Source organism: Pyrgilauda ruficollis, unplaced genomic scaffold (assembly GCF_017590135.1).
Source record: "Pyrgilauda ruficollis isolate IOZ18807 unplaced genomic scaffold, ASM1759013v1 scaffold14, whole genome shotgun sequence".
Classification (NCBI taxonomy): domain Eukaryota; kingdom Metazoa; phylum Chordata; class Aves; order Passeriformes; family Passeridae; genus Pyrgilauda; species Pyrgilauda ruficollis.
The window spans coordinates 7,005,927-7,030,552 of NW_024512543.1; the positions used below are offsets into that span (position 1 = coordinate 7,005,927).

General features: G+C 39.1%; 1 protein-coding gene across 1 annotated transcript; it reads right to left on the reverse strand.

The window, feature by feature from the left end:
* Positions 1-320: 320 nt before the first annotated feature.
* Positions 321-24,617, reverse strand: GANC (glucosidase alpha, neutral C). The gene is made up of 24 exons (XM_041459701.1): positions 24,489-24,617; positions 23,311-23,373; positions 22,009-22,117; positions 21,362-21,489; positions 20,645-20,827; positions 19,788-19,833; positions 18,358-18,424; positions 16,857-16,953; positions 16,077-16,257; positions 15,077-15,230; positions 14,455-14,690; positions 13,381-13,507; positions 12,363-12,442; positions 11,351-11,494; positions 10,871-10,967; positions 10,389-10,490; positions 9,653-9,896; positions 7,908-7,972; positions 7,307-7,383; positions 6,047-6,121; positions 5,521-5,634; positions 4,909-5,021; positions 3,334-3,437; positions 321-2,413 (listed from the first exon to the last, which is right to left on the reverse strand). Exons 1-24 carry the CDS (start codon positions 24,515-24,517, stop codon positions 2,304-2,306), a joined length of 2,745 nt encoding a protein of 914 aa, XP_041315635.1. The 5' UTR covers positions 24,518-24,617; the 3' UTR covers positions 321-2,303.
* Positions 24,618-24,626: the final 9 nt, after the last annotated feature.

Here is a 24,626-nt window from a genome sequence, read left to right on the forward strand (position 1 = left end):
CTAAAAATTTATTGCTTCATTTATGGCATAAATATGTGAGTTACTACAAACAGCAATGTAAATCATATTTTTTGAAATTTATCAGATCTAAAGACCTAACTGCTAAGATTTTCAGCAAGTAATTGCTACTGAAATCCATAGACATTAGGAACTTCATACCACTGAAAATCTGACCCATGAGTACTTAATATGGTGCAGATATCTTATTAAGGGCCAGTGAATAAAGGCAAGTAATTCACATTAACCTGGTACCCTTGGAAGAATACTCACTAGTGATTCTTAGCACTAGAAAGAACGTCGGAAGGAGAAAGGCATGTAACTTTCTTCATTATTACTTTATTTCACTTTCCAATTTGAGAAATAGCAGTTAAAATATTTTATTAAATTACCCAGGACAATAACTATATCTTGTCAGAAGCACTGCTATGCTTAAACATAGTAGGGAATCATCAATCAAAGCTTAGAAGTGGGTAGAAAAATAGGGTCTGTCTCTTTTCACAGATGCAAAATATCTGTTTGTTGTTGTTCTACCTGGATTAACACATTTGCATTAAGCATAACAGTATTTATGCTGCCAGTTCCTGGAGTGGAAGCTCACACTGTCTCCTGGAAGGTGCTGACAAATAGCTCTGCAGAATAGAAAAGAAGGAAGCTAAGGGTCTGGTGGGGAACAAACTACACTTGAGTAGTCAAAAGCACTCGCAGTTTGCTCTCATGCTTGCTGTTCCCAGAAATCTGCCCTGCAGAGGACAAACAGCAGCAGGTGGGAATGACAAGGGGATTAGTAATGTTATGTTACCTTTAGCTGGCAGAAATGGTGACCATCCTTCTCTGCTTCCTATGAGTTAATTTACTGATGTTTTCAGAAAATGCCTCCTTATCTTACTAAAAGGAATTAAATGAACTAGAAATCCAGAAAAACCAGAAACCCAACTGATGGCATGTTCAGGTTTGTCTCAAAGAAGAACTGGTTTATAATATATATAGCTTATATATATATTATAAATAATATAGCTGACAAGTTCAGCAAATGGGAAGGGTAAACAAACCCTGTGAAGCAATGGCAGCCTGTGAAAAGAGATGTCCAAGATGGAAAAGCCTGAGGGAATAGGCAGGATGTAATGGATGTGGGGCTCAAGATGTCTCTGTTTTGCAAGCAAAGCAAGCATCAAAACACCAGTTCTGTTTGCAGAGATAGTGGGAAAAGAAGGCAAGGGAAGATTAGGCTGAATTGTAACAAAAAGTGTGATGCCTGAATGCAGAATTAATCCCATTAAAATTAAATTCTGCTTCATAAATGCCTAGCTCAAATCTCAGCCAGATACTAAAAAGTGACATGACTAAAACTTTTCTAAAGGAAGTCAAAACTTGGCAGGACTTGCAAGACGTGGAAAAGCATAGCTCCTTCACTGGGCTGGCTTTAATCAATGATATTCAATCATCAATGCCACTTCTCTCCTAACAGAAAACTTTTTTTTAAAGTAGTACTTGCACATGGAGGGGAGCAGTAACATGGAAAATGTTTTTGTGTGAGTATAGCTGCTATCTTACACCAGTGGAGGACCTGTGCCTTTTTGAAATCCAAGTTTAAAAGCTGGCTGTTAGGGAGCCTCCTGCACCACCACATTTCTGTCTCCTACTATTGCACAACTGACTGGCACAAGCTACCCAACCCTCACCTCCAGTGCCTGAGCTGTTTGGCCAGCCTGCTGTTTACTTTCCTGTGCAGACCTGCTAATTTTGCATTGCCATAAGGACTGGAAAGCAGAAGTGTCTGTGATCACACTGGGTGGCTCCTTCTGTGTTTGTTTTCAGAAGACAGCTGGCAGGCAGAACTCTGGTGATAACCTCTGTGTCTGTCCTATCTATCTGCTGATGCTGCTTGTTGTACTGGCCCAGATCTCCTCAAGTGCTCCAGCCTCTGTATAGTGTGATTTTCAAATACTTACATTAAGGCCTATGCCAACAAGCCACAATCTCACCCTGTGAACTCATAACTTTTTATTGCAAGTGAAGGCAGAACTGAAGCTTAATGACTAACTGAAGCTAGCCTAATGCAAACAGTATTTAGCTTATTTCCCCAAAGATACAATCCTAGTGCTATTATTTTTGCTGAACAGAAAAGTTATCTAAGTCCAAATCAGTGCTTCAAAGGAAAAATTGTAAGAAATGTTAGTTTGGATATGTTGGTGGAAAATATGTTTGTAGGTATAATTGGATTCAAGTGAATATCTGAAGTCCTCCCAGTTTATTTCTCCTTAGCCTCTCAATGGACAGTTTCTCTGAAGAAGCTGTGTCTTCTTTCAGCTGATACAGATCTCCCAGTCAGCATCAACACTCAGGGCTAAGTTTTCCAGTGTCAGTACAGAGGTCTTCGTATCATATGTGAAAACCACTTCTTTTTTTTTCCCATCTGAACAGGACAAAAGAGTTTTCTATTTAATTAAAGAAGAATTCTTCTGAAACACAGCTACATGTGACTCTCTACAGTTTTTAGTTCTGACTGTCCCTGCCACTGATGGAAAGGATTGATTAAAAAACAAGTAAAAGTCAAATCTTCCCAGCACATATATAAGAATGCAGTGGAATAAGAAAGTAACTATTTATTTTTTTCTGATCTTTCAAACTATGGTACATCAAACTATGGAACTACTCAAGAATTTTTCTGAAAAAAATCACCCTGGTTTCTGCACAGGTGTTCTTCCAAGCACCCTTGACAGGTGGAGGCAGAAAGTCCATTCCCCCATGACTCTCAAAGTGAATGGACATGCTTGGAAAGCAACCAGAAATTGTGAGCCCTTCTTGTAGATCCTACTGCCTATCCCTATGGGATACCTCGCAACTTCCAGAGATCTCCATATAGTCAGGAACTCCAGAACTTTTGGGTGAGCATGGAAACAGAAGAGTACATCTGGGTTTGTCTGCAGGTTTCCTGTTCCTGTCTAGTTGACAGGAACAGGAAACCTGTTCCACTAGGCAAGCTGACAGACCTGAGCAAATGGGCTTTCATTTGAAGTGCCATCTTTGCTCATGTTCTGTGCAGGACAATGTTGTCTGAATGTGTTCATTCCAAACCACATCTACTGATGTATTTATCATCTTCCCAAGTCAGTATTCTCCAGTTCTGCATGTAGTATTAGTGGTGAATAGCTGCTGGTTCCTTTCACTAAATTCTGTCCTTGATATAAAAAAAGTAGCAAAGAAAGCTAAACAAAGAGGCTTCCTATGCTGTAACACTTCCTTTGCAGACCTGTCAGTTTGACACCTCTAGTGAATGGCAGCAGAGCAACAGAATTTTAAAAAATTATAGTAAAATAGAAGTCAATTCATTACCCTTGGCACTGGCTGTCACAGAAGTGGGTTGCTTTCCAAATCCCAGAATTATCACCCGTTCAACTACACATGTAGTGTGGTATTGTCCACTTTCATCTATGCAGCTGAAAGAAGAAAATAATTTCATATACATCAATTTCTTTTAATCAGTGTAAGTTCAGTACCACACAACTATTATTACTTTATTCTCATCCTGAAAGCTCCCTATACTGGTTTCCTTCCTCTATTTGCCTTTCTCTTAGAAACAAGCAAAACTTTTTCCCATTGTCCGCTGATTTGTTCACTGCATATCAGATTTCACAGTCAGAAGAAAAACAGTTTGAGAAGCTATTTTATGGCAAACAGCACAGCTTTGAGAACCAGAAAAGTTTTGGATTTTCAGAAAACAGTAGTTAAAACTCCTAAATATAAATGTAAAGCTAATTTTAACATTTTTTCAAGTAGGATATTTCAATCTGAGACAAAATTATGTTTCATTTTGTAACTAATTCAAATTTTATTAAAAGGTTCTAAAAAACCTCAAATCAAAGTGTACCTCTTTTTTAATGAACAGGATGTTATTAATATCAAAATTACTTTTTTTCCAGCTTCTAGATTTGCTAGCAATTTAGCAACATTTTTCTTTCCCCTCCTGAATTTTTAAGCTTTTCAGATTTCAGATAAAGAGATTTGAAGTATATTTTTAACCATATTATACAAGGTAAACTCATTTTGCTCTGTGTTAAATTTTGTAGCTTTAGGATCAACTCCTGCATATATTTGAAGCTTGAAGGACTAAAAAACGTCTGTAGAATCACCATTTATGCACTACACAGCCCTCTGTGCAATATACCTCAATAGTAAAAGTGTTACAGTGACACATTTGGCATCTCTTTGGCTTTTAGGTTTTGTCACTGAGCCTCTGCAGGTGGTATCCCCTTGTGCCTCCCTTCAAGTGTTTTTCTTCATGCTAATATATATGGTGAATTTGTTGAATACTTTGGGAGACTGCAGTGGTGTGGTTTTGGTTCACAGACAGAAGCACTGAATATCTCAGGTTGGAAGTCACACATAAGAAGCAAGCCAACTCTCTGCTCCTTGCAGGACTACCTAAACCTAAACCATGTGGCTCAGATCATCCTCCATATGTGCTTTGAACTAGGAAAGCTTGATGCCTTGACCACTTCCCTGGGGAACATGGTCCAGTGCTGACCACCCTCTCAGCAAAGATTATGTTAGAAAACAAATCTTAGAAAATATAAACACTCCCGGTGTTGCATACTTGCAAATTTCCTGATTTATCTGTTTTGTCTCTCAGATAGGCTGTACTCTTTCTAATGACTGACTTTATGTTTGTGTCAATCTGCAGAATCTTGAGTTTCACTAGACTGAAACAATATGAGACAGCTCAGTATTTCATGTGTTACTGCCTTAAGACTTATGTAGAACACTGTTTACCTCTGCAGTTTTATGACAGATTGTGCTCACTCTCGGACTTCACTAAGCAACAGATGAGACTAATATTGCTACATTTGAACTAGAACAGGCATTTCCAGTGACAGTGTGTTGGTGGCTTTTGTCCCCAATTGCTGTTACCTGGAAGAGAGAATGTTCTTGTGGAAAGTGAATTTCCGATACAGGAACTGCTTCTTGTGGAGATATTGAAATGAATGGCCATCATCTACGTAGAGCTCACCTATGGCACAGGCCTGTGAAACACAGACAGAGCACAAATTAACAGCAGCTTCTATGCTTCATATTGAAGGTGTGTGTTTATTTTTCTTTAGCAGCTTGTATCCCTGGAAGGCTCAAGCAATCCAGCTCTGAGAGTGCTGGTCATCCTGGTTTTGTAAATTGATTCAGGTGCCATGTGTCACCTCTTCATTAGCAAAGAAGGAAGTAGGAAGTTCCCTCTCTGTGTCCAAAAGGAAGTTTGTGGCCTGCTCATTCTCTGTTCCTCCCTCTAAGGGACTATACAAGGGCTGAAAAAAGTCAGAAAAATATTCTGGCTCTGCTGTGCTCAGATAGTCATGCTTAGAGGGGACAGCTGGGGAGAGGTTTGACTCTCCTCAAACAGCACAAGTGGAGAAGAGCCACTGGGCACTCAAATGTAGATGCCATTGTGCTGATCAAACAGGCAGAAAGGGCCTAAAAGGTCAGATGGAGTAGAAGACATCTTTGTAAAAAGGGAATGCTATCCCAGAGTACCTCTGCATCTAAGGCCACGTGGAGTTCATAAGAAATATCTATCATCCATTCAGTGGATTTTCCAGCTGCGGTCTTCAGAGGTATCACAGTGCCCCCCCGCTGGAATACAGGAATCTGCAAAAAGACAAAGCCAGGGCAGCAAGGTTCCCGTACTCGGATAATGGAATTTTAACGAGGATCAAAGATAACAGAAGTTTGCTCAACTTAGAAATGAACTTTTACCACAGATATGTGAAGAAAATCATTCAACTAACAATGGTCATAATATTAAATTTCTGTATGTATAGAAGCAAAATAATTTTGCTTGGAAAAGTAACCCTTATATCACCTCACTTTACCACCAGGGCACAGTAGGGTTTAATCTAACAACAGAGGAGATGGGAGTTTTATACAAAAGCTATTTTAGATTACATTTCTAGAAGGAAATTGAACTGTAACTTTTCTGATTCTGAATATTGACAAAACCAAACAAAAGCTTGGGTTTTTTTTCTGCTCCATGAAAGTAGCCCTTTAAAACAAAACATACATTCTCCAGTGTTACTGGGATCTTCACTGCGCCTGCATCTTCCGTTCGCTTAAATTTTCTGAAATCATACCAAATCTAGAAAAAACAAAATAAGAATGAGCATGACACATGCCAAAATCTGTTCCCTCTGTAGATGCAGTTACTTTCCTTAACTTGTCAGTATTCCTAACAACCTATTTGATAGGCAAGAAAAAGCATTTACTTTTTAAATTAAATGACCTTCTGGATGAAAAGAATAAATTGTAATTTATGAAGCACAAAAATAATCTGACCTTTTGCATAATGTCTTTTATGTCTTAAAGCATCTGGAAGTGCACAACAATGAAATGCTTTAAAATATTTTTTAAATATAATTCTTGAAAAAGCATATTTATATTGAAGTGAAAATTAACAACAAAGTTGCTAATAACAGGTAACAAAAGACAGCTGAATATGACTCTACCATGCACCACACCTGGCAGCAGGTTTAACTACTTTAAGTATGCCAAGCACTCAATTCCCACAGAGATCTTGATAAAAGTGTTTTCCTTGTCTGGAGAGCCTAGTCTGTTTTTCTCCTTAAACTGAGAAGAATTCTAACTGTTCTCAGGTGCATTAGTGGAGTCACAAGGCTCTGCATGGTCTCATACACTCCCTTTTGCTGCTTACTCTCTAGAGTCTCAGGATTTCCTTTAGCAACTATTTTCCCCAAATAATTTCCCTTCCTTCACTTCACTGCTTCTGTAGCCAAATGCTCTTGGTAGGTGTGAACCATTTTGCCACCCTGTGGATAAATACCTTTACTTCAGAGAGGAACTGCTCTCTGTGTGAGTCAGTCTTTGCTATACATGTCCCAGGCTACTGAGGCTTGTCTTGTTAAAATCTCCCTCACCACAGTTTCCCTCTGATTTCCTTTTGACCTTTCTTTTTTTTCTACATAAAATGAGAAGTTTAACCCAAAGAGAAATACATGTAAAAAGGAAACTGACAGTGTAGGGAAGCTGTTTCATGGTGATTTATGAGCAAGCTTTGAAGGGAGATTTAAACTGTAGGTGACTTGAAATTTGTGCAGCAGCTCATGGAAAAGCAAGAAAGCAAATTAACTGTGAGCCAAGCAAGCAAGGAATCAAGATGGAAGGAAGGGCTCAGAGTGGTACAGCAAGGCCAGCCAAGACTTGCCACAGCAGTAGTGTTCAGCAGTTATTAGATGGGGAGCTGGAAGGTTTCTGCTTAAAATATTTATTTGAGCTGAACAGTTGAGCAATTCATATACATCCTTACCTCCTCTGACCCTGGAAACAGAACTGTCACTGTCTTGGCCTCTTTCTCTGTGACTGGATGCACCAACAAAGCATTTCCTGCAGAAAAACATAAACACTGCTATGGTCCTCAAGGCTGCATCTCCCCAGAGCAGAATCTGTGTGCTCTGGGGTTGTCAACCTCCCACAGCCATTTCAGGAGCTTGCTTGGGCATGCCATATGCTGAAGTTCACTTTCTACTGAAGAAAAAGGCTTGTGTAGTGGGCTGATGGCTGACTGACTTCAGCAGCCAGCCATACCACAGTAAAAACCAATCATGTTTGCTTACTACTGCCATTTTTGAAGCAGACTCTGATCTTAGCTGCTCCAATGAACTTGGTGTTTCAGGTCAAAACCGATCATGGTTTTTCAAAGTGACTAGTGAGATACAACTGAGTTTTTGCACCTCTTATGTCCTCTGTTTTCAAAGTGCTGTTAAAAGTAGGTCCCTTAAAGAGGTCTCAAGTTCTATATTCAATTATAATTTTTTTAAGTCTTGGGCAGTGTTTTTATATTTTCTTTTTGTCATGCAACACCTCAAAAATATTTAACTCAAATTGCAGGGAATAAGACACCTGCTTACCCAGCATGTACTCATTTTCCACATCAAAAGTTTCAATTTTCCCTGGAAACTCTATCCAGAGAGACCTGTAGAAAAGAAGGATAACAGAATTCAGTTACATTTTTCTTCTCCAATCAACCTGTTCAAGTCTTTCTGAGATTGTCAGGCTCCATTTTCTCCCTCTCTTTACGAGGCACAGTTATCAAGAACTGTGGCAAGGTTCTCTTTTGTGTCAGTGACTCAAAGTGCCCCTTTGCCCCTGCTGAGAGTCCCCAGTACATCATGGGTTAAGACACTCCAGTATACCTATTTTACATCTGTGGCATTGATTTCTTCCCTCCTGCCTTCTTCCTTACAACCTTGCACTACGTATGCCTTCCTTCCAGCAAAGGAGAGATGAATGAGCCTTTGTGTCCCATGATGGCCCCTGATGGGCTAGTCCCTGCAACACAGTCCTTCCTGTTCTCAACAGCTCCCTGCCGCTTTTATAGAAGGTCTTGCCCTGGCCACACCTGAAAAACCTGCACCAGAAGCTCATTTTCAGTCTTTCTCAAAAAAGAGTAGAGTAATAACCATCTGGTTATGGAACATGAGCTGTATATTTAAAGTTTGAGAGATTATGACAACAATAGCTTGTTAAGAGACAGGGTCTGGGTTTCTTTACACAAAAGCCTGGCTCACCTGCTCACTCACAGGCATCCATTGGTTCACTGCAGTCCTGCTGCTCGTGTGCTTGCTAATGAAACACACTTTCCATTCTGCTTGTCTCAGTGAGAAAAACACACTTCCTCTCTAATTCTGTACCTACTGCAGCAAACTTAGCACAATGGAAGTGTGATTTAATACTGTGGGCAGCTCACATGCCAACAAAAGCTTCATTTCAAGAAAGACAGAAATCCACTGTCTCTGTCAGTGCATAAAACAGGTGCATTTACACCTACATACGTGCAGACAGACACTCGTACTACTATGTCTGTAATGCAAATTATCTTCAAAACTCAAACCACTCAACCCTTGTCAAAAAGACCTATATATTTCTAAAACTTATCATATGTATCTGCATAACAAAATATAAAGGTAAATGTGAGCAAAAGAAGAGTTCTAGAGCAACTGCAAACACACAGATTATAATCTATACCAGGGAGATTAATGACATTAATCTCTTCCTGAAAGAAATGCTGCATTCAGTTCCATAGAGGTACATTTTTAAGAAGTTAGAGAGTAACAGAACAAGTAATTTATTTTACAATTTCATTTCTGTTCTAGATTATTAAATTCTCTACTAAGAGAAACATTATAAGCAATACTGCAGAAAAAAAAGATAAAACTATTAATATGAAATAAGATTTTATAACAGTAACAGTTAAGCAGTAACAAATATTCTTATGAGAGGCAAAATGGCATTTATATTGCTAGGTCAACAAGTTCACAGTCCATTAAGCACTGTTTTATGTACTGGTTGGACTACTATGTGATGGTCTTTATCATGATGAAAAGTTTGAAGCCCAGACTACTCTAAAAAGTTCAAAGACTGCAATGTGTTTATTGAATTAGTGTGTTCCAGGTGTCATTTGGGAAAAAACTGAGAGCCCTAACAAAGCTCGCAGAGTGCATGAAAAGAGAATTCACTATCAGAACTTTTGTATGTTTTTCTCCCTTTTAAAAGTCAAATAAGTAACTACAAAACTAAGAGGTGGTAATTTAACCTCCCTTCTCCAAGTAAGCTTCTTCAGATACCCTCGAGGCCTCCTGGCTCATGCTCTTACCTCATGACGGGTTCAGCCGCTGTGTGTGCCCGATAGAAGAGAGTGTATAAGTAGGGCAGGAGGACGTAGCGCTCTCTAATGGCTCTCCTGATGATCTGGGTGTTCTTCTCCCCAAAGAGCCACGGTTCGCGCCGTTTGCTCTCCATGTTAGAGTGACCTCTGAAGAAGGGCTGGTAGGCTCCCGCCTGATACCAGCGAACAAGTAACTCTGGCTCTGGATCTCCAATAAACCCTCCCACATCAGCTAGATATTGCGCAGACAAATAAAAATACACAGTTTTGGAGATTGCTCTGGAAATCTGACGCTCTCCTCTAACAAACATTCCAAGTGTATAAATCCATGCATTTCACAGTTTGTTCACTGTTCTGCTGTTAGGCAGCTGCTTGTCCAAATAAGAGTAAAAAACTGGTGCAACAAGTTATGCTTTGAAAAAAAAAAAATCAAGAGAGGTTTTGAAGGCTAAGTGAGTGATTTTCCCAGGGACGGAGCACTGTCAGTGATGCTGTGAACAAAACACTACCTGTGGACTGCTGCTTCAGATGGGACACAAACACTACACAAAAGTTAGTGGAGACATGATGATGAGAGCCAGGTTTCAGGCTTCTGAAACCAGACTAATCTGCAAAACCACCTGGAAATGCAGAGGGCTGTTGAGCTTTCCACCGTCTGTGTTGAAGTCTACCTTGGGAATACAAGCTTGGTGGCACCATTTACGCACAGTGAGAAACACATTACCTCCACAGAAGGAAATCCCTGCCATGTTGATGGTAAGAAGCATTGGAATGGATATTTTCAAGTAACTCCACTCTGCCGTGTTGTCTCCAGTCCACACTGCCCCTGGAAATACCCAATTTCAGGATTATGCAGGAAAACTGAATGTATATCTCAGTTTATGCTTGCAGTTAAGGAAAAGAGACAAGAATAATCATGAACTACTTTGGAATTCCTGTACATTGCAACTTTTTTTTTCTTTATACGTGTGTGCTCCTGATATAGTCAATAAAAACAGGTATTGATTTATCACAGGACACAGACTGCTGATCTACCTTTGACTCATACACACCTTTCCAGCCTCTCCTGATTTTTTTAATCACTTGCACTCTTATGAGCTTACCACATCAGTATTTCTAAGACAGTTTCTGTCCTCTCTACACTACTATCCATCAAACTTAAGAGAATAAAGCAGTAAGGAAGGCATCCAGCTAGTCCTTACTAACCATACTTCTGTGATCCAGCAAAGAAAGATCGTGTGAGGACAAATGGTCTCTCTTTTCCTGAAGAACGTCTGATGAGTCCTTCTGCAGTTGCCATTTGCTGAAAATCATGAATAGAAAAGTCAGGAAGACAAACTCTTTAATTAGGGTAATTTCTACACTGTCTTTTTAGCCCTTCTAAGGCAGAAAAACTAAGTTCTGTACCCAGAAATAATATCTATTATTAAATAACATGTTCTTACTAGAATATACATGAACAAAAAGATTCAATAGTCACAGCAAACATAATTTACATTACTATAGTAGTAAGGCACAGATGATGTCACATTTTCTTGTGACCAATCTCAGTTTATTTCAAATACTGCAATATCCAGCAGAGTTTCAGGCCTTGATGAAGGTTACAGAATACCCCCTACTATGTGAAGTACCACATCACACATACTCCTTGATAATAACTGCTGTTTGTGTCTCCACACACTCTACCTGGTAGAATCCGTAGAGGTTGTGTACTTCCCGATGCTCCCAGTTGTTGTAGTGCACAGCATCTTTCTGCATTGTTAGTTCTGCCTCCTTGAAGACTGAAGGCTCATTCATATCATTCCATACAAAGAGGATATTAGTGGATGCCTGTGACACAGGGCTTCAATTAGGTCATGACAGAGTCAGTCATGTGATTTTGAGTGTTTATCTCAAGTGGGTGTCAGACCAGTCTGGGGTATGAGTAGAAACAGCAGCACAAAAGCAAGACTGGTAATTACACTTCTCTGGTCACTTGAAAGCCCCCAGTCATTCATCTCATCCCTCGTACAGGCCCTTCTAGTCAGGGTAGCAGCCTGCAAGTCCCCTGGATCTTTGCAATTCTCACAAAACTCAGTAAGCACTCACTATCCCTGCTTTCTGGTGAGGGAAAGAGGCAGGGAAAAGAGAAGTATAAAACAGCCATAAGGAAAAATCAGAGAAGGCCAGAGGTGAAAGCTGGAGAGAAAAAGCAGCATGGGAGGTGTCTACTATGTATGACTATGAGGGAAGTAATTTCAACAACTCTACCGCAAACCAGAACTTTGAAGCAGGGTGAGGGGAACTGTAGGTGTGCAGCAATGGTTACAGCACTACAGACACTTACAGCACTAGGCAGGAAGGTCAGGAGGAAGTGACTAAGCTGTGAGAATGCACTCCCACATCACTCCTTGTGTGCTATCATGGTAGTAAAGGCTGGAATAGCAGCAGCTGTTTTAGATTATGCATTCTTAAAATGCCTGCAGTTTGTTCCTGATATTGCTGCAACTAAGAGTGCATGTTCACTGGTGGGAAATGGGCTCCAATTGGCTCAGTGTAGGTAAGTCCATGGAGAAAATCCTTCTGTGGTACTTCAGCTTATCAAGGTATTTTCCTACACACAATAATAGAGCCACAAAGGCCAACAACTTTCTTAGACAGTATCTTCTCCCTTTTCAGGCTTTCTGGGATATATAGATCAGGGCAAATAAATACAAACCTTGTATGTTTTGAAGGCAAATTGATCTGCATACCATTTTCGCACTTCCGGATTGGTGAAATCCAGGTAACAAGAGGAACCTGTGGATGTTGGAGATCCCAATTATTTATCTGATTTTATGAACATTGTCTTTGCACCTATATACAATGGCCTAAAGCTACAATAGTTTCCATAGGCAGCAATAATGTAGTTGCTATTTTTTCTGAAATTAAAGCTCAAGACCAAGTTCCACGCTGACTTGGAATTCAGTACACCCCTTGCCATGTTGTGAAGGTCAACACACTTAGATTCAGGAGGCCTGAAGTTCAGCACCATTTAAGGATGTCTGCTACCAGTTTCAAATACATTCACATGTGAACAAATAGTCAAGGAAAGACATCACCAGTATTCTGAGCTCAAACAGAAAAGTGTCACTGCGAAGCTCAAGAACTACATCCTACCATGCTACTAGAAGTTGTAATATTGATTTTTGCCATAATCATTCCTTTGCCAGGACTGTGGGCTTCTTGTCTTTAAAGAAGGGAGACAACCTCCTTTGCCTCCCTGCAATGACATCTTCTAGTGAAACACAAAATGTCAAATCCTTGTGTTACTCTTGAATCAAAGTCTTCCAGATCAGGTTCACTAACTTTCACCCAGCCTACATAAGCTGTGCTCATTGCAATGGACCAGACTGCATTTCTGTGTTCAAGACAAGCTGAGAAGAGGAATGGTTGCTCTCATCAATAAATCCAACTCTTTTAATTCTAGGCACTGGGACTAGCTGAAGATCCAATAGATATAACAGAGGCAATCTATACAGCTGAGGCAATCAGGACATGATGATAACAACCCTCCCCCCATTATTATAAATTATATTAATTTTTAATATTTATTATAAGTATTAATATTTACAATAAATGCAAGGACTTTGAAAGGAATATAAGAATTCAATTCTGCTTCCATGCATCCCAATTAAACTATTCTGCAAAATTTTTAAAATGAACAGCTTAAAATATAAAGACACAGTGTTTTTTACCTGGCCAACAAATGCCCTCAAAATCTTGCCCATTTCTGTCTTTCACAAAATATCCCTTTTCTTTTGCCTGTGCATACAAGGTATACGAGGGATCAACCTTAATATGAGGATCTACGATGACCACAAGCTGCCAGGGTAAGAAAATAAAACACATAATTAACATCTGCTATGCTTAATAAAACAGTAAGAGCTCACTTTTGATAAAAGACAGAGAATTACTTCATCTCAGGTAAAGAAGAGAGCTGTGTCTCTAGTTTTAAAAAGCAGATACCAGGTTTTTTTATACAGACATATGTGTTAGACATATGTACAGGACCTGAATTTACAAGGAGTGCATGAACTCACCCTTCTGAAATAAATTACAAAAGCCATTGTTTCACATAAAAGCAAGTATCCCAACACCTAAAAAGATTCTGTTTAATTCACTGCTGTATTCTGTGAATGGGAAAATATTTGACTTCTGTGTTCATGTGCCTGCTTAATATCATATGCCTTAAGACAGTTAAATTCATTTTAGTGTGTGTATCATACAACAGCAACAGGTATTGTATTTTGCAGTTACGTTCTGCTGCTTTACTGCAGAGCTGAGAAAGTACTAAAGCTCCAATTGAGAGATTATAAAACCTGAATGCTGTTTCAACAATCCCCTGTTCACTGACTTTTGGCAAAGATCAAGCATTAAGCAATTCTACAATTCAGTAATTCCAAGGAAAATATTTTAGCTGTAAAAACAGAAATACAGAAACACAAAGAAAAGCTGAAAGAACCACAGAAGCTATCAGTGGTGAAAGCTCATGTTAAGAAGAAAGATTTTCTGCTGTGTTCATCAATAACAGCACTGAGATGCTTCTGTAAGATGGAGTTTCACACGGGTCAAATTTAGCTGGATTGTCAGGATACAGAACAAACTACTAAATAATAAAATGGTATGAGGAAATGAATTAAACAAGATAGATTGCAGGCTGGAAGCATCACCAGACAGCAACACTGTCTAATTTATTCTGTTGTAGTTCACCTGTTTCCAGTACATGAAGTACAGAGAAATCTTTTCTTTCTTCCCACAATATTATTTACCTTGCGTTTTTTCTTCCTGAGATGTTCTTGCATCTTTCTGGGGTTCTGGAATTTCTTTTTGTCCCAAGTAAAATACCTCTTGCCATCTGTGTGTTCTATATCCAGCCATATGACATCATAAGGAATGTCATGTGCATCAAAGCCAGCATCCACTGCCTTGACATCTTGTTCATCCTCATAATTCCACCTGCACTGATGGTAGCCCAGAGAAAAAAGTGGGGGCAAGGCTTGAGTGCCTAGAAAGAGTATATGAATGAAGACAAAACTCTTAATAAATTCAGTCCTTCCACATTATAAGGTGGTATGTCTTGATAGCGACTGTCAGTTCTAGCCCCCTGTGTTTCACCTCTTCATCTAAAGGTGCAGTTTCAGATAGCAGTGATTATGCTGGCTTCTCAATTAGAGGCAAGTTTGACCAGCTGTGAATGCTAGGGAAAAACAAGGACAGAGGCCTGTCTTCACAAAGCACGAGCCTTTGATCTACACACTGCAGTTTGGGAATAACTGGCCTCCTGCACACAATGGGCTAGGTAAATACTGACCCATCCTTGGGTACAGCATGTTCCTCAGACAATCTCCTGGGTAAGTGTGCCATTCTGACTCCAATTATGTGAGTTATTACCTGTCAGTTGTGCAAACTGCTTGAAGATATCAAATGCAGTGGGTCCCATCAGCAGGAAAACATCAATGATCCCACTTTCTGACATCCACCGAACATCAGTTAGAGGCACTGCTCTCTGCTTAGCAGTCTCTGCAGCAGATCTGGATGGAGTGTGCTTAGAAGGAAAACAAGGTAAACCTGAATATCTCTCTCTATCAAACTTCTATTCAATGAAGGAGCAAATAGGGAAACACACAAAATTCATTAACACATACCTGGCAGGTATTAGGAATACACACTGAATGTTTCTTATATATCCTTCACAAATTCTTTCCCTTGCATACCACTTACACGAAGTAGAGTAATAGGTAATGAGAAAAAATGGGTAATGAGTGGCAAAATATTAAAGCATTTCTATAATTAAGGACTGTGAATTTTCTGTAGGATCTTTGAGTAATATCTATATCATAAATTAAAAAAAAAAAATTAACCACATAATGCAGTGCTGGAAAAGCAAGATTTGCTTGTCATTGTTTCAATTTTAACAGAATTCATATGTTCATGTTTCAAGAGTGAGTTCCTTTCCTGAACATTTTATGTTTCTTCAAGGTCAATTACATTCCACAAAAGAATGAGCCTGCTAAGCAGAAATCTGTGGCAATTCTAAGAATTTAAACACTCATAAAAATTTCTCAAATCCAAGTGAATGTCAAGACTTTTGTCCACCTTTTTTCTGCCTTCTACATCCATCTGTGTAGATTTTTTCTATGTATTTTCTCTCTGTCTCCTCCTGTAGACCTGTTAAGATACAAGATCTATAACTTGGCTCTTGAAAGGAGTGATCTCTTTGTTCTTTTAGTTTAATACAACAAATTTAGCAATAGGGAGGACAGGAGGAAGAGACTGACAATTCTTCATTAGTGCGCAAAAGATGAATCTCCAATAGTGCTAAATTCCCATTGGCTTGTCCTGAAGTGTTTTCTTTTGTAATTTAATTCTGAGGAAAGTGAATAGCTCTCACCTCAGCTACTGCCTTTGTACTAATATCCACCAGTGTTTCTGAAGAGTTCAGCCAGAAGATCCCTGAAGTTCTGTTAGGCTTGTGTGCTAAGAGAAGGGGTACTGAACCATAAATACCTATTTTGTCATGTATCTTGTGGCCGAAAATATCCAAATTATAAAGACGGTAGGCATCACCATCACTAGGACAAACAAACAGATGTGTTTGTTACACGTAAGCATCTTGCACTAGGCTAGTTTTAACTCCATTGCTGTCTCACTAAACCTGGTGAATACTCAGTGAGTGCTCTGTGTTCTGGTCTTTTGTTTAGCATCCAGAGCTGAAATATGGACTGCCTAGATTACTGCTTCTTTGCTTTGGTTCTCACTATCTGAAGCAAACAAGATTTTTGCTGCCAGTGAGACTACTGTGCATTTGCTTTAAATCCTAAAATATTATTTCTGAACTCTCCCATCCTCCCACAGAATTGCTCTTTTATGAGTTCTGCTGAAACATGACCAATCCTGGAATTCAGAAAAAAACTGCACGGAAAATTGGGAGAGAACAGAAAAGGCCATTCATGAAATTGCACACTAGGGAAAGCAGAACGCCTTACTCCACATGGATAGGGGTTACAATTCAACTAACTAAAATATTAAACTACAATATACACTATATGATACACATATCTCAAGCTCTTGTCTGCACTAAATTATTAATACAATGTTATAGCTCTCTCTTACAAAACAAACAAAAAAGGACACTGCATTCACTAGCAATCTGATGCCTTGACACCTTTACCTGGTGTTTTTGAGAAGAAGTGTTTCTGTGTGTTGTGGTATTCCATAAACATGGTCATATCCATGTAAAGAGAAGTCCATGCCTACAGAAGTAGGACCTGTGGAAATAATATTAAATTATGAGAATGCAGAGTTCTTAGGCTTATCTGAAAGGAATAAAGCAGAGCAACCTAACTGGATAAACCAAAAGAAAAAAAGGCTTTAATGTTTCAATATTTAAGTCTTTCATGTTTCCTTTCAACTTCACTTTCATTAATACTTCTGTTCTATGTTTGAAACAGATTTTATTGTATTTCTTTTGATTCTGAACTTCTTAACAAGATAAAATAAATCACTTTGACAGAAAAAAATCTCAAGTCCATGTAATCATGGGTCACTTCTTTATTCAGTAGTGAAACTGCTTAAAAATTATCTCCTGTTTCTATCCCAGTACCTAAAAGCCAAACTTTGCAAACAGTGGACTTCAGGATCTGAATTGTCTCTTTCCCACTGGTCTTGTCAGCCTCAGCCAGGGGAGTAGCATGCACAAGAGTCCCTACCAGTGATATCATCCTGTCACACTACTGAATCCAGAGCAACTTTTGGCAGGCAACCAGAGATCCTGCAGACTGACAAGCAGCAGTTTCAGGATTAGAATCTGATCATATGGACTTTATTCCTCTGACACAGAAAACACAAAAACATGATGCTGGCCTAAGACATGAGAAATAGCATGAACAAGGGCAACAGCTTCCTGCCCTCTGTGTCTTGACTGTGAACTGAGGAAGTTTCTGCCACCAAAAGAAATTACTTTCAGACTTTCCTCCTCCTACTGCAGCTGCTGGGTAGTGCTGGTTGCTATAGAAGTCTGCATGATAATGGTAATGGACAAAGTTAACTAACTTAGTATAGAATACAATGGGATGGACAGCAGATCATCATATATTTTGGTAATTCATAATTTAAGTTGTATTTGAACTACTGCTGTCATGTGTCTGTAACCTTTCTCTTTATCACTTAAGGTTGCTCAGTATTCCCTTTTGTAGTCCACACTTCAAAAAAGTTTCTTTGTGACAATTATTAATGCTTAGATATAATGATTTCTGATATGTCATGAAAATAAACTACAGGTGAGGTCAATGTTATGTACTAAAAAAGAAAAGAAAAAGGAAATAATATATTGTATACAATATATACATGTGAAGTCAGACAATGCAGATGGTGTTAATGCTGTGTCAGAAATGGCATACAGTGAGTTGATGAAATGGGTCACATTTAATGAAATGGGTCACATTTAATGTGTTCCTTCTTAAACAGAGATCAAATGAATATTTGCAGTGTTTTTGTCAAGTTGTTACTCATCACTGATTTCTGATTAAAACAAAGTTAAGGCAACAGAAAAGCAGGAGCAAGCAGGACATTGATAAACATTAAGCAGCTAAACAGAAAGCAGACAGAAATATGAATGAACATGGGTATATACAAAACAGTAAAGCTGTTTTCAGAACTAGACTGAGACTTACCATGAGCTTTGATGTCCAAGAAACTGCCAAATTTCTCTTGCCAGAGACCTAGATCCTCTTGTTTTTCCTGTACAAATAGAAATAGCTAAGCCTAGCAAATGAAACTGTGCACATCATGTAGTTTTAAGAAAAATATATATATTCACATCAGATTTATACTGGTGGTTTTTTTTTTTTTTTTTGCTACATATGGCTAATATAAATAAATCAAAACCACAAATCAGATTCAGCTCCAGGAATTTACACTGAAGAACTGATGTGTATATGTTGTACACAAGCAGTCTGCTACAGCATAAAAGTAATATCTGAGGTCTTGGATAGAATCACAGAATAATAGAATAGCCCATTTTGAAAGGGACCTCGAAAGATCAGCTGGTCCACCCTTTAATGATAAAGGGAGCCTTGATGAGATTATCTAGTAGCCTGTCCAAACAAATCTTGAAAACCTCCCATGATTGGGACTACGCCACGTCCCTGGGAAGGTTGTTCCAGTGAGTGATTATTTGCATTGTAAAAAAAGTGTTTCTCCTTGATGTTGAATAAATTTATAAAATGCATGGGTAGAACCAAACAGAAAAAAAACCATACCAACAGAAACCAACCCACTCCCCCAAATAGTAAAGGTCAGACAACAGAAAAAGCTCTTCAGACACTCTGGAGTGTCTGTAACTGATACTTTTAACCTCCTTGTGTCCTGTAATTCATTGTTGGAGAATTCACACTTCTTGCAGTGCCTTCCCTAGTTTGCTTTTCTACATTCATCCCACAATAAGTGGACATGTCCTTTTGCAGCTGTGTGCTCTCCCTGGCAGAAATCAGAGCTCAAACATAAGTATGCTGAAGGCAGCACAGCTCCTGCCAGTTATGACAGGATAGCAGAGTAAGCAGCCATCTGCTCTGCAGGGTCTAAAATTATATCCCAGACATAGCTCAGCCTCCTGGGAAAACTGCTATGTGCCTCTATGCACTGCCAGGACCTGGTCTATTTTAAGAGAGAATTTTATTTCTGTATTAAGCCTGAATGTATGTGGAGACATATATTTTGACTGTTATAAAAAAGGTCTTGTTCTTTTCAAACTCTCTTTGCCATAAACAGGGAATTTGAAAATGACAAATATCACCACAAAGCTCCCTTTTACACATCTACTCCAGATCAAATAAGAGAACAGAAGAGAAATAAATTAGTAATAAAAAGGCTATAGAAAAACATTTTTGTGCTAAATCTACCTGACTGATGCCTTCTACGATGTGGTAAAACACATAAACCTTCCTTCAACTATGAATTTGTAAAATATCTCAAAATGTTATACCAAATCCTTTTTGAAAGTGGTTCGACTGTATTTGTAAACATACTATGGGGCAAAATGAACATGTAATTTAATTTTCTTTTACAAAATATTCCTGCTGGAATTGCAGTAAGTATGGGTTACCTTAGAGGAATCACTTGCTGCTCCCTCATTTTGTGCTGTAGGTTTTCTAATGGAAACAAATACATAGAAATAATCAGTTTATTGTTAACATAAGCAAGGATTTCAAACAGAAACTTACACTAGCCCCATGCATGCCTTTAAACATTAGTAAGACTTTTAGTGCAAACTTGGAAATCATTTTAATATTCAATGCCTTAAAATAACCTTCACTCAATACTTGAGTTAGGTTGACTTCTTGGCCTTTCATGTTTATTTCTATCTGCATCACCATTTTACCTGCCCAGAAGATCCTCACTTCTTTATCACCCTGCTAAGGGCTCTGTTGATTTCAATGTTTCAAATGATGCTCCACAAGAGAGACGCTTGCTATGCCAATTTTCTAATCATGACGTCCTGCACCGTTTCTCAACCTTCCAGCACTTTGTAGTGTGATTAACCTATGACATCTTGCAACTAGATGGCACATTGCAAGTTGAACAAAACTTGATTTCTAGTGAGTAACACTTACTTAAAGAGTAAATTTAGTAAGAAAAAATATGAAACTAATAACCTCATCGTACTACCATCACTCATTCCCAAGAAAGGCAAGGGGTACCAGGATATTTTAGTGTTTTCAGAACTGGCCATTAAATTAGGTTAGCGTTTTGCACATGGCTGCTGCAAGGGATTAAAGCAGTCTGCAGATAACTGATCTAGAATTTGTTTGTTAAAACTTTCCCTTGTATTTACTGTACTTATGAAGTAAAAGAGAAGTCATGTTTCAGTGCATAAGAGCTTTCAGAAATTGCAGTTCCATTGTTTATTTTCAGCTACAGCACTACCAGTGTATACAATGACGTGATAGACAAATGCTGTACCTGTCAGTGGGAGGTGGTTGTAGGTGCTCAAAATACAACAAACCATTGGAATTCACACTCATAACAGTCTCACCCTTGGACTGCAGCTCAACTTGGAAGGGGTTTGCTGTGATTCGAAGTTTGTATTCCTCATTAACACTTGACAGTACCAAAATACCTGCCTCCTTGTGGGATATGAACAGTCTGGCAAATGAAAAGCAACAACAGCTTTATATCAATCAGCAGCACATGAAATCTGCTGTAACTAAATAACAATAGATACAAAAGATGGGCTAAGAATATCTGCATACATTACACAAACCTCAAGGCTCATGTTGAGCCAAAGAAGGCCAGAAATACATGCTGTGCTCAGGGTTCACTGCATAGTGCAAAAAGCGGCTACAGAACTGCCATGAAAACTATCTAGAGCTTGCATTCCTTTCACATTAACAGGTAATGCCTTAGGTAAAAGGTTTGCATTGTAACAAGCAGGCTATTTTCTGATTGGGTCAAACAGGCTCAGGTTTCTTATGTGTAAGATAAAACTTTCTCTATTTTTTGAATACTTTCTTAAGTATTTAACGTAATTTTTTGAAAGTAAATAAACCACATGCATTTTTGTTTTGTCTTTCTGTAGGAACTTTATACTGTAGAGGGACAACTGTACTGTAATATAAAGGAGGAAGCTGTATAAGATATTGAAGTGCTAAATCATCACTTAAATCACCCATCACTTACCTCTGGGTGGTAGGTTCCTTTATAATAACATCAGGAACTTTGTATCTTGCTCTGAGAGGAGATGCCTCATCGATTTGAAGCCTGAAAATATTGCCTTCTATTTCATAAATTTCTACTTGTAGAAGAACCTGTGAGCAAACAAACAGATCAACTCGTAAGGATAAAAAATACTTGTTATTAACACAGCATCACCAAACACTTACTGTCTGGAAAAAAAACCAAAACATGCCTGCTTTCTGATTTATTGTTCTTTAGCATTGTTGAGAGTAAAATTAATCATCCATTTGAATTTACACCAGCTAACTCTACTTCACCCCTTTGAAGAAGCAATGCCTTTTAAGTGAACTCTTTATCTTCAAGCATCTGATATCTACCATTACAGAAAAAAAGAACGTATTCTTTTGAAATAGTGGAGACAACTCTGAATTAAAAATATTTTTCAGAAAAAAAGTGTTCTATTCAGAACCTTTTTTTGTAAAGACAATTTTTTTAAAGTTAAATGCTGATTAGTAAGGACATATTTAGGCTGATTGTTTGCATTATCTAACATCTATCACTGAAGAATCTCAAAACCTGCAAATATTATTAGTTGTGTTGACAATTCACTGCTCTTTCTGTAAGCACCCTTATGCTTCGTGGTATCTCACCTTATTCTCCTCATGAATGATTTGGAATTTGACATTCTCGTCACTTAATGTCACTGAATCCAACAACACTCGATACAAGGATTTTCCAGGATGTAGAAGTTTCTGACGCCTGTCAAGACAGAAAATTATTTTTGGTCTCCCCAGCTCTTGTAGCTTATATCATACAGAGGGACATAATATTGTTAGAAATGTTCACTTAATAGTTTTTTATTGAACTTTTTCAAACACAATTATTAGCAATTTAAGTCAAGAGGAAAAAGAAGGACTATAGTTCTGAGCACACCAAAAGGCTTACAGATGAGATGTTAGAGGGGTTCAGGGGTTCACCCATCACCACCCTATATGTTTTTTTATACCAGTAATATTCTCAAGTTTCCAGTTCTTAGCTGGACAATTACATTATTGTTCTTTCATTTATCCCTGAAATTTCAGTTGAATAATCTGTTTTTCATTTTCTGTCATATATCCCTGTAACTCCCCAAAGAACACCTTCTAGACTCTGTGGTAATGGTGTATGTTTGTAATTTGTAACCTCCAAATATGCACCAAGCAAATTGTTTCTCAATAAGTTTGATGACAACAGAGTTTTGACTACAGCTTTTGGCCCTGATAATGTTTTTAGGTCAGAGATCCTGAAATAAAGGCTCTTTCAACTGTTTGTAGAATTCTCCATGCCAAAGTCAGGTTTTATGAACTATTTGAAGATAAGTGTCTTGGACCCTACCTTAAAGACAAACTTCTTCATTAATAAACCAAATATGTCAGTGACTAATTAGTGTAACAATAGGCAATAATTTCTTTCAGTCACCACAGGAAAGAACACAACAGAGGGAAGAAAAAGGTCAAGAGCACAGTTAGAAATGGGATGAGAAATATGACTTAGCATAAGGTTAACTTTAAGGGACTAGTGAGCTAGAATTTAGATTTGACACTGAATTCTGGCCAAGGTACTTGCTCAACAGAACTGTAATCACACATGCTATTGTCACAGACTAATGATTCCCATTGAGTATTCTGCTGCTTTGAACTGCAGATAGTCAAGAAACATCCATGTCAAGAGAACAACCTGCATCTGAGTGCACTTAAAATGAAAATATTTCTGGGGCTTTGTCAGACGAGAGGACTGATCCTTCTGAACTTTAATGGAAGACATTCTGGGTGTAAGACTACACGTTTTAAAGTTCGCCAATTATTGCTTGCTGCTAGGTAAGTGGAATGCTCACCTTTGGAAGACAAATTCTGAAAGTAGCAGACTTGCTGTGATTAAAAGTCAATGTGTAACTACACTACAATTCTCCATACCTGTAAAAAGCAATCTGGTTGCATTTCTTAAAGTGGCTTTTGTCCACAGCCTCATCCTGGACACTAGAAAGAGCAGATAAAGGAATTGTTTAGATGTGTCCATCACACACATACTGAATGATTAAATGATGGGGGTCCTTTTCAAGAGTGGTTAAAGGATTAAAGGTTTCAAGGATTAAAGACAGTGCAGAAAACTCTGGTCCAACATAAAATGTGATGGACCTTGAACTACTGTGTTTAGATATGGGAAGAGTTTCTTATACATTTAGCTTCATGCTGAACCATTTCCTTTTAAACCCTGAAATTTTGAGAAATGATTGAATCTATGAGTAACAGAGATGGATTTCAGCATAGCTGAATTCTTATGGATTTGCATTTTGAAGCCAGACCACCCTCTGCCCACATTACAGTTAATTATTATTTTGCAGTAATAAGAATGGAGAAATGAGGAGGACTGGCAGAAAAGAAATACTGCACCCTTTTCTTCAACCTTCAGTAGGACCGACAAAGGAGGGAGGCTTCCGATGGTCCTGCTGACAGCTCTATGTTGTCTTGGCTTGAAGTAACTTTTAAATTTATTAGATAACAGTAATTTTTTTCCTTGCCTGAAAGAAAATGGGCTGCCAGTAGTGTCTGTCATCAAAGTATTTCCCAGATTATGCTGGGCTCAGACACAGATGGAAGGGAATAAGGTATTAGCTCTGGTAGATAAAGCACTGATGCTTATGGAATACTTACTAATTACGTACATGAAATATAGGAAATGCACCCACTGAGGCTCAGGCACAATTACAAGTCCTAGATTATTATTTGAGATCTCACAGTGGCCGTATATTTAGATCACTCAGCCCTTCCTATTTTTGACTGAAGACACGTATGTCCTTTCGGGTTTTGCTCCAAGTTCGTGTGCCTCTGTTGGCGCATTGAACGCGGTGCAGCCCGAGCTACCCCTGGCGCTGTGGATGCGCTCGCTGCCCCGCTCCGCCGCGGGAAGGCTGTGCCCGGGCCGGGCGGTGAGGACAGCACGGCACGGCCCCGCACGCCCGCCCCCGAGCCCCGACCTGCTGCATGGGCCGGCTCCGCACCCCGCCGCTCCCCGCGGAAAGCGGTGGAGCCTCCCCGGCAACAGCGGGAGCGAGGAGAGGGCCGGCCGAGGAGCGCCTCCCAGGCTGCGTTACCTGACTCCCCCAGGCGTCCCCGCCTCCATGGCGGAGCTGCCCCGAGCGACCCCCGCGGAGAGAAGGGGTGGCGACCCGCCGCGCCAGCCGGGGAATGCCGCGGGCCCCAAGCGCGACCGGGCCAGCGAGTGACACCCG

What these genes read in the sequence shown, in the direction of transcription:
- GANC (XM_041459701.1), bottom strand. Translation starts at nt 24,517, where the DNA reads ATGGAGGCGGGGACGCCTGGGGGAGTCAG. An exon ending in GTACAAAGGCAGTAGCTGAG is followed by an intron (nt 15,231 to 16,076) that starts GTGAGAGCTATT and finishes TTTCCTTCTAAG; the next exon opens with CACACTCCATCCAGATCTGC. An exon ending in GGAAAATGAGTACATGCTGG is followed by an intron (nt 7,384 to 7,907) that starts GTAAGCAGGTGT and finishes GTTTTTCTGCAG; the next exon opens with GAAATGCTTTGTTGGTGCAT.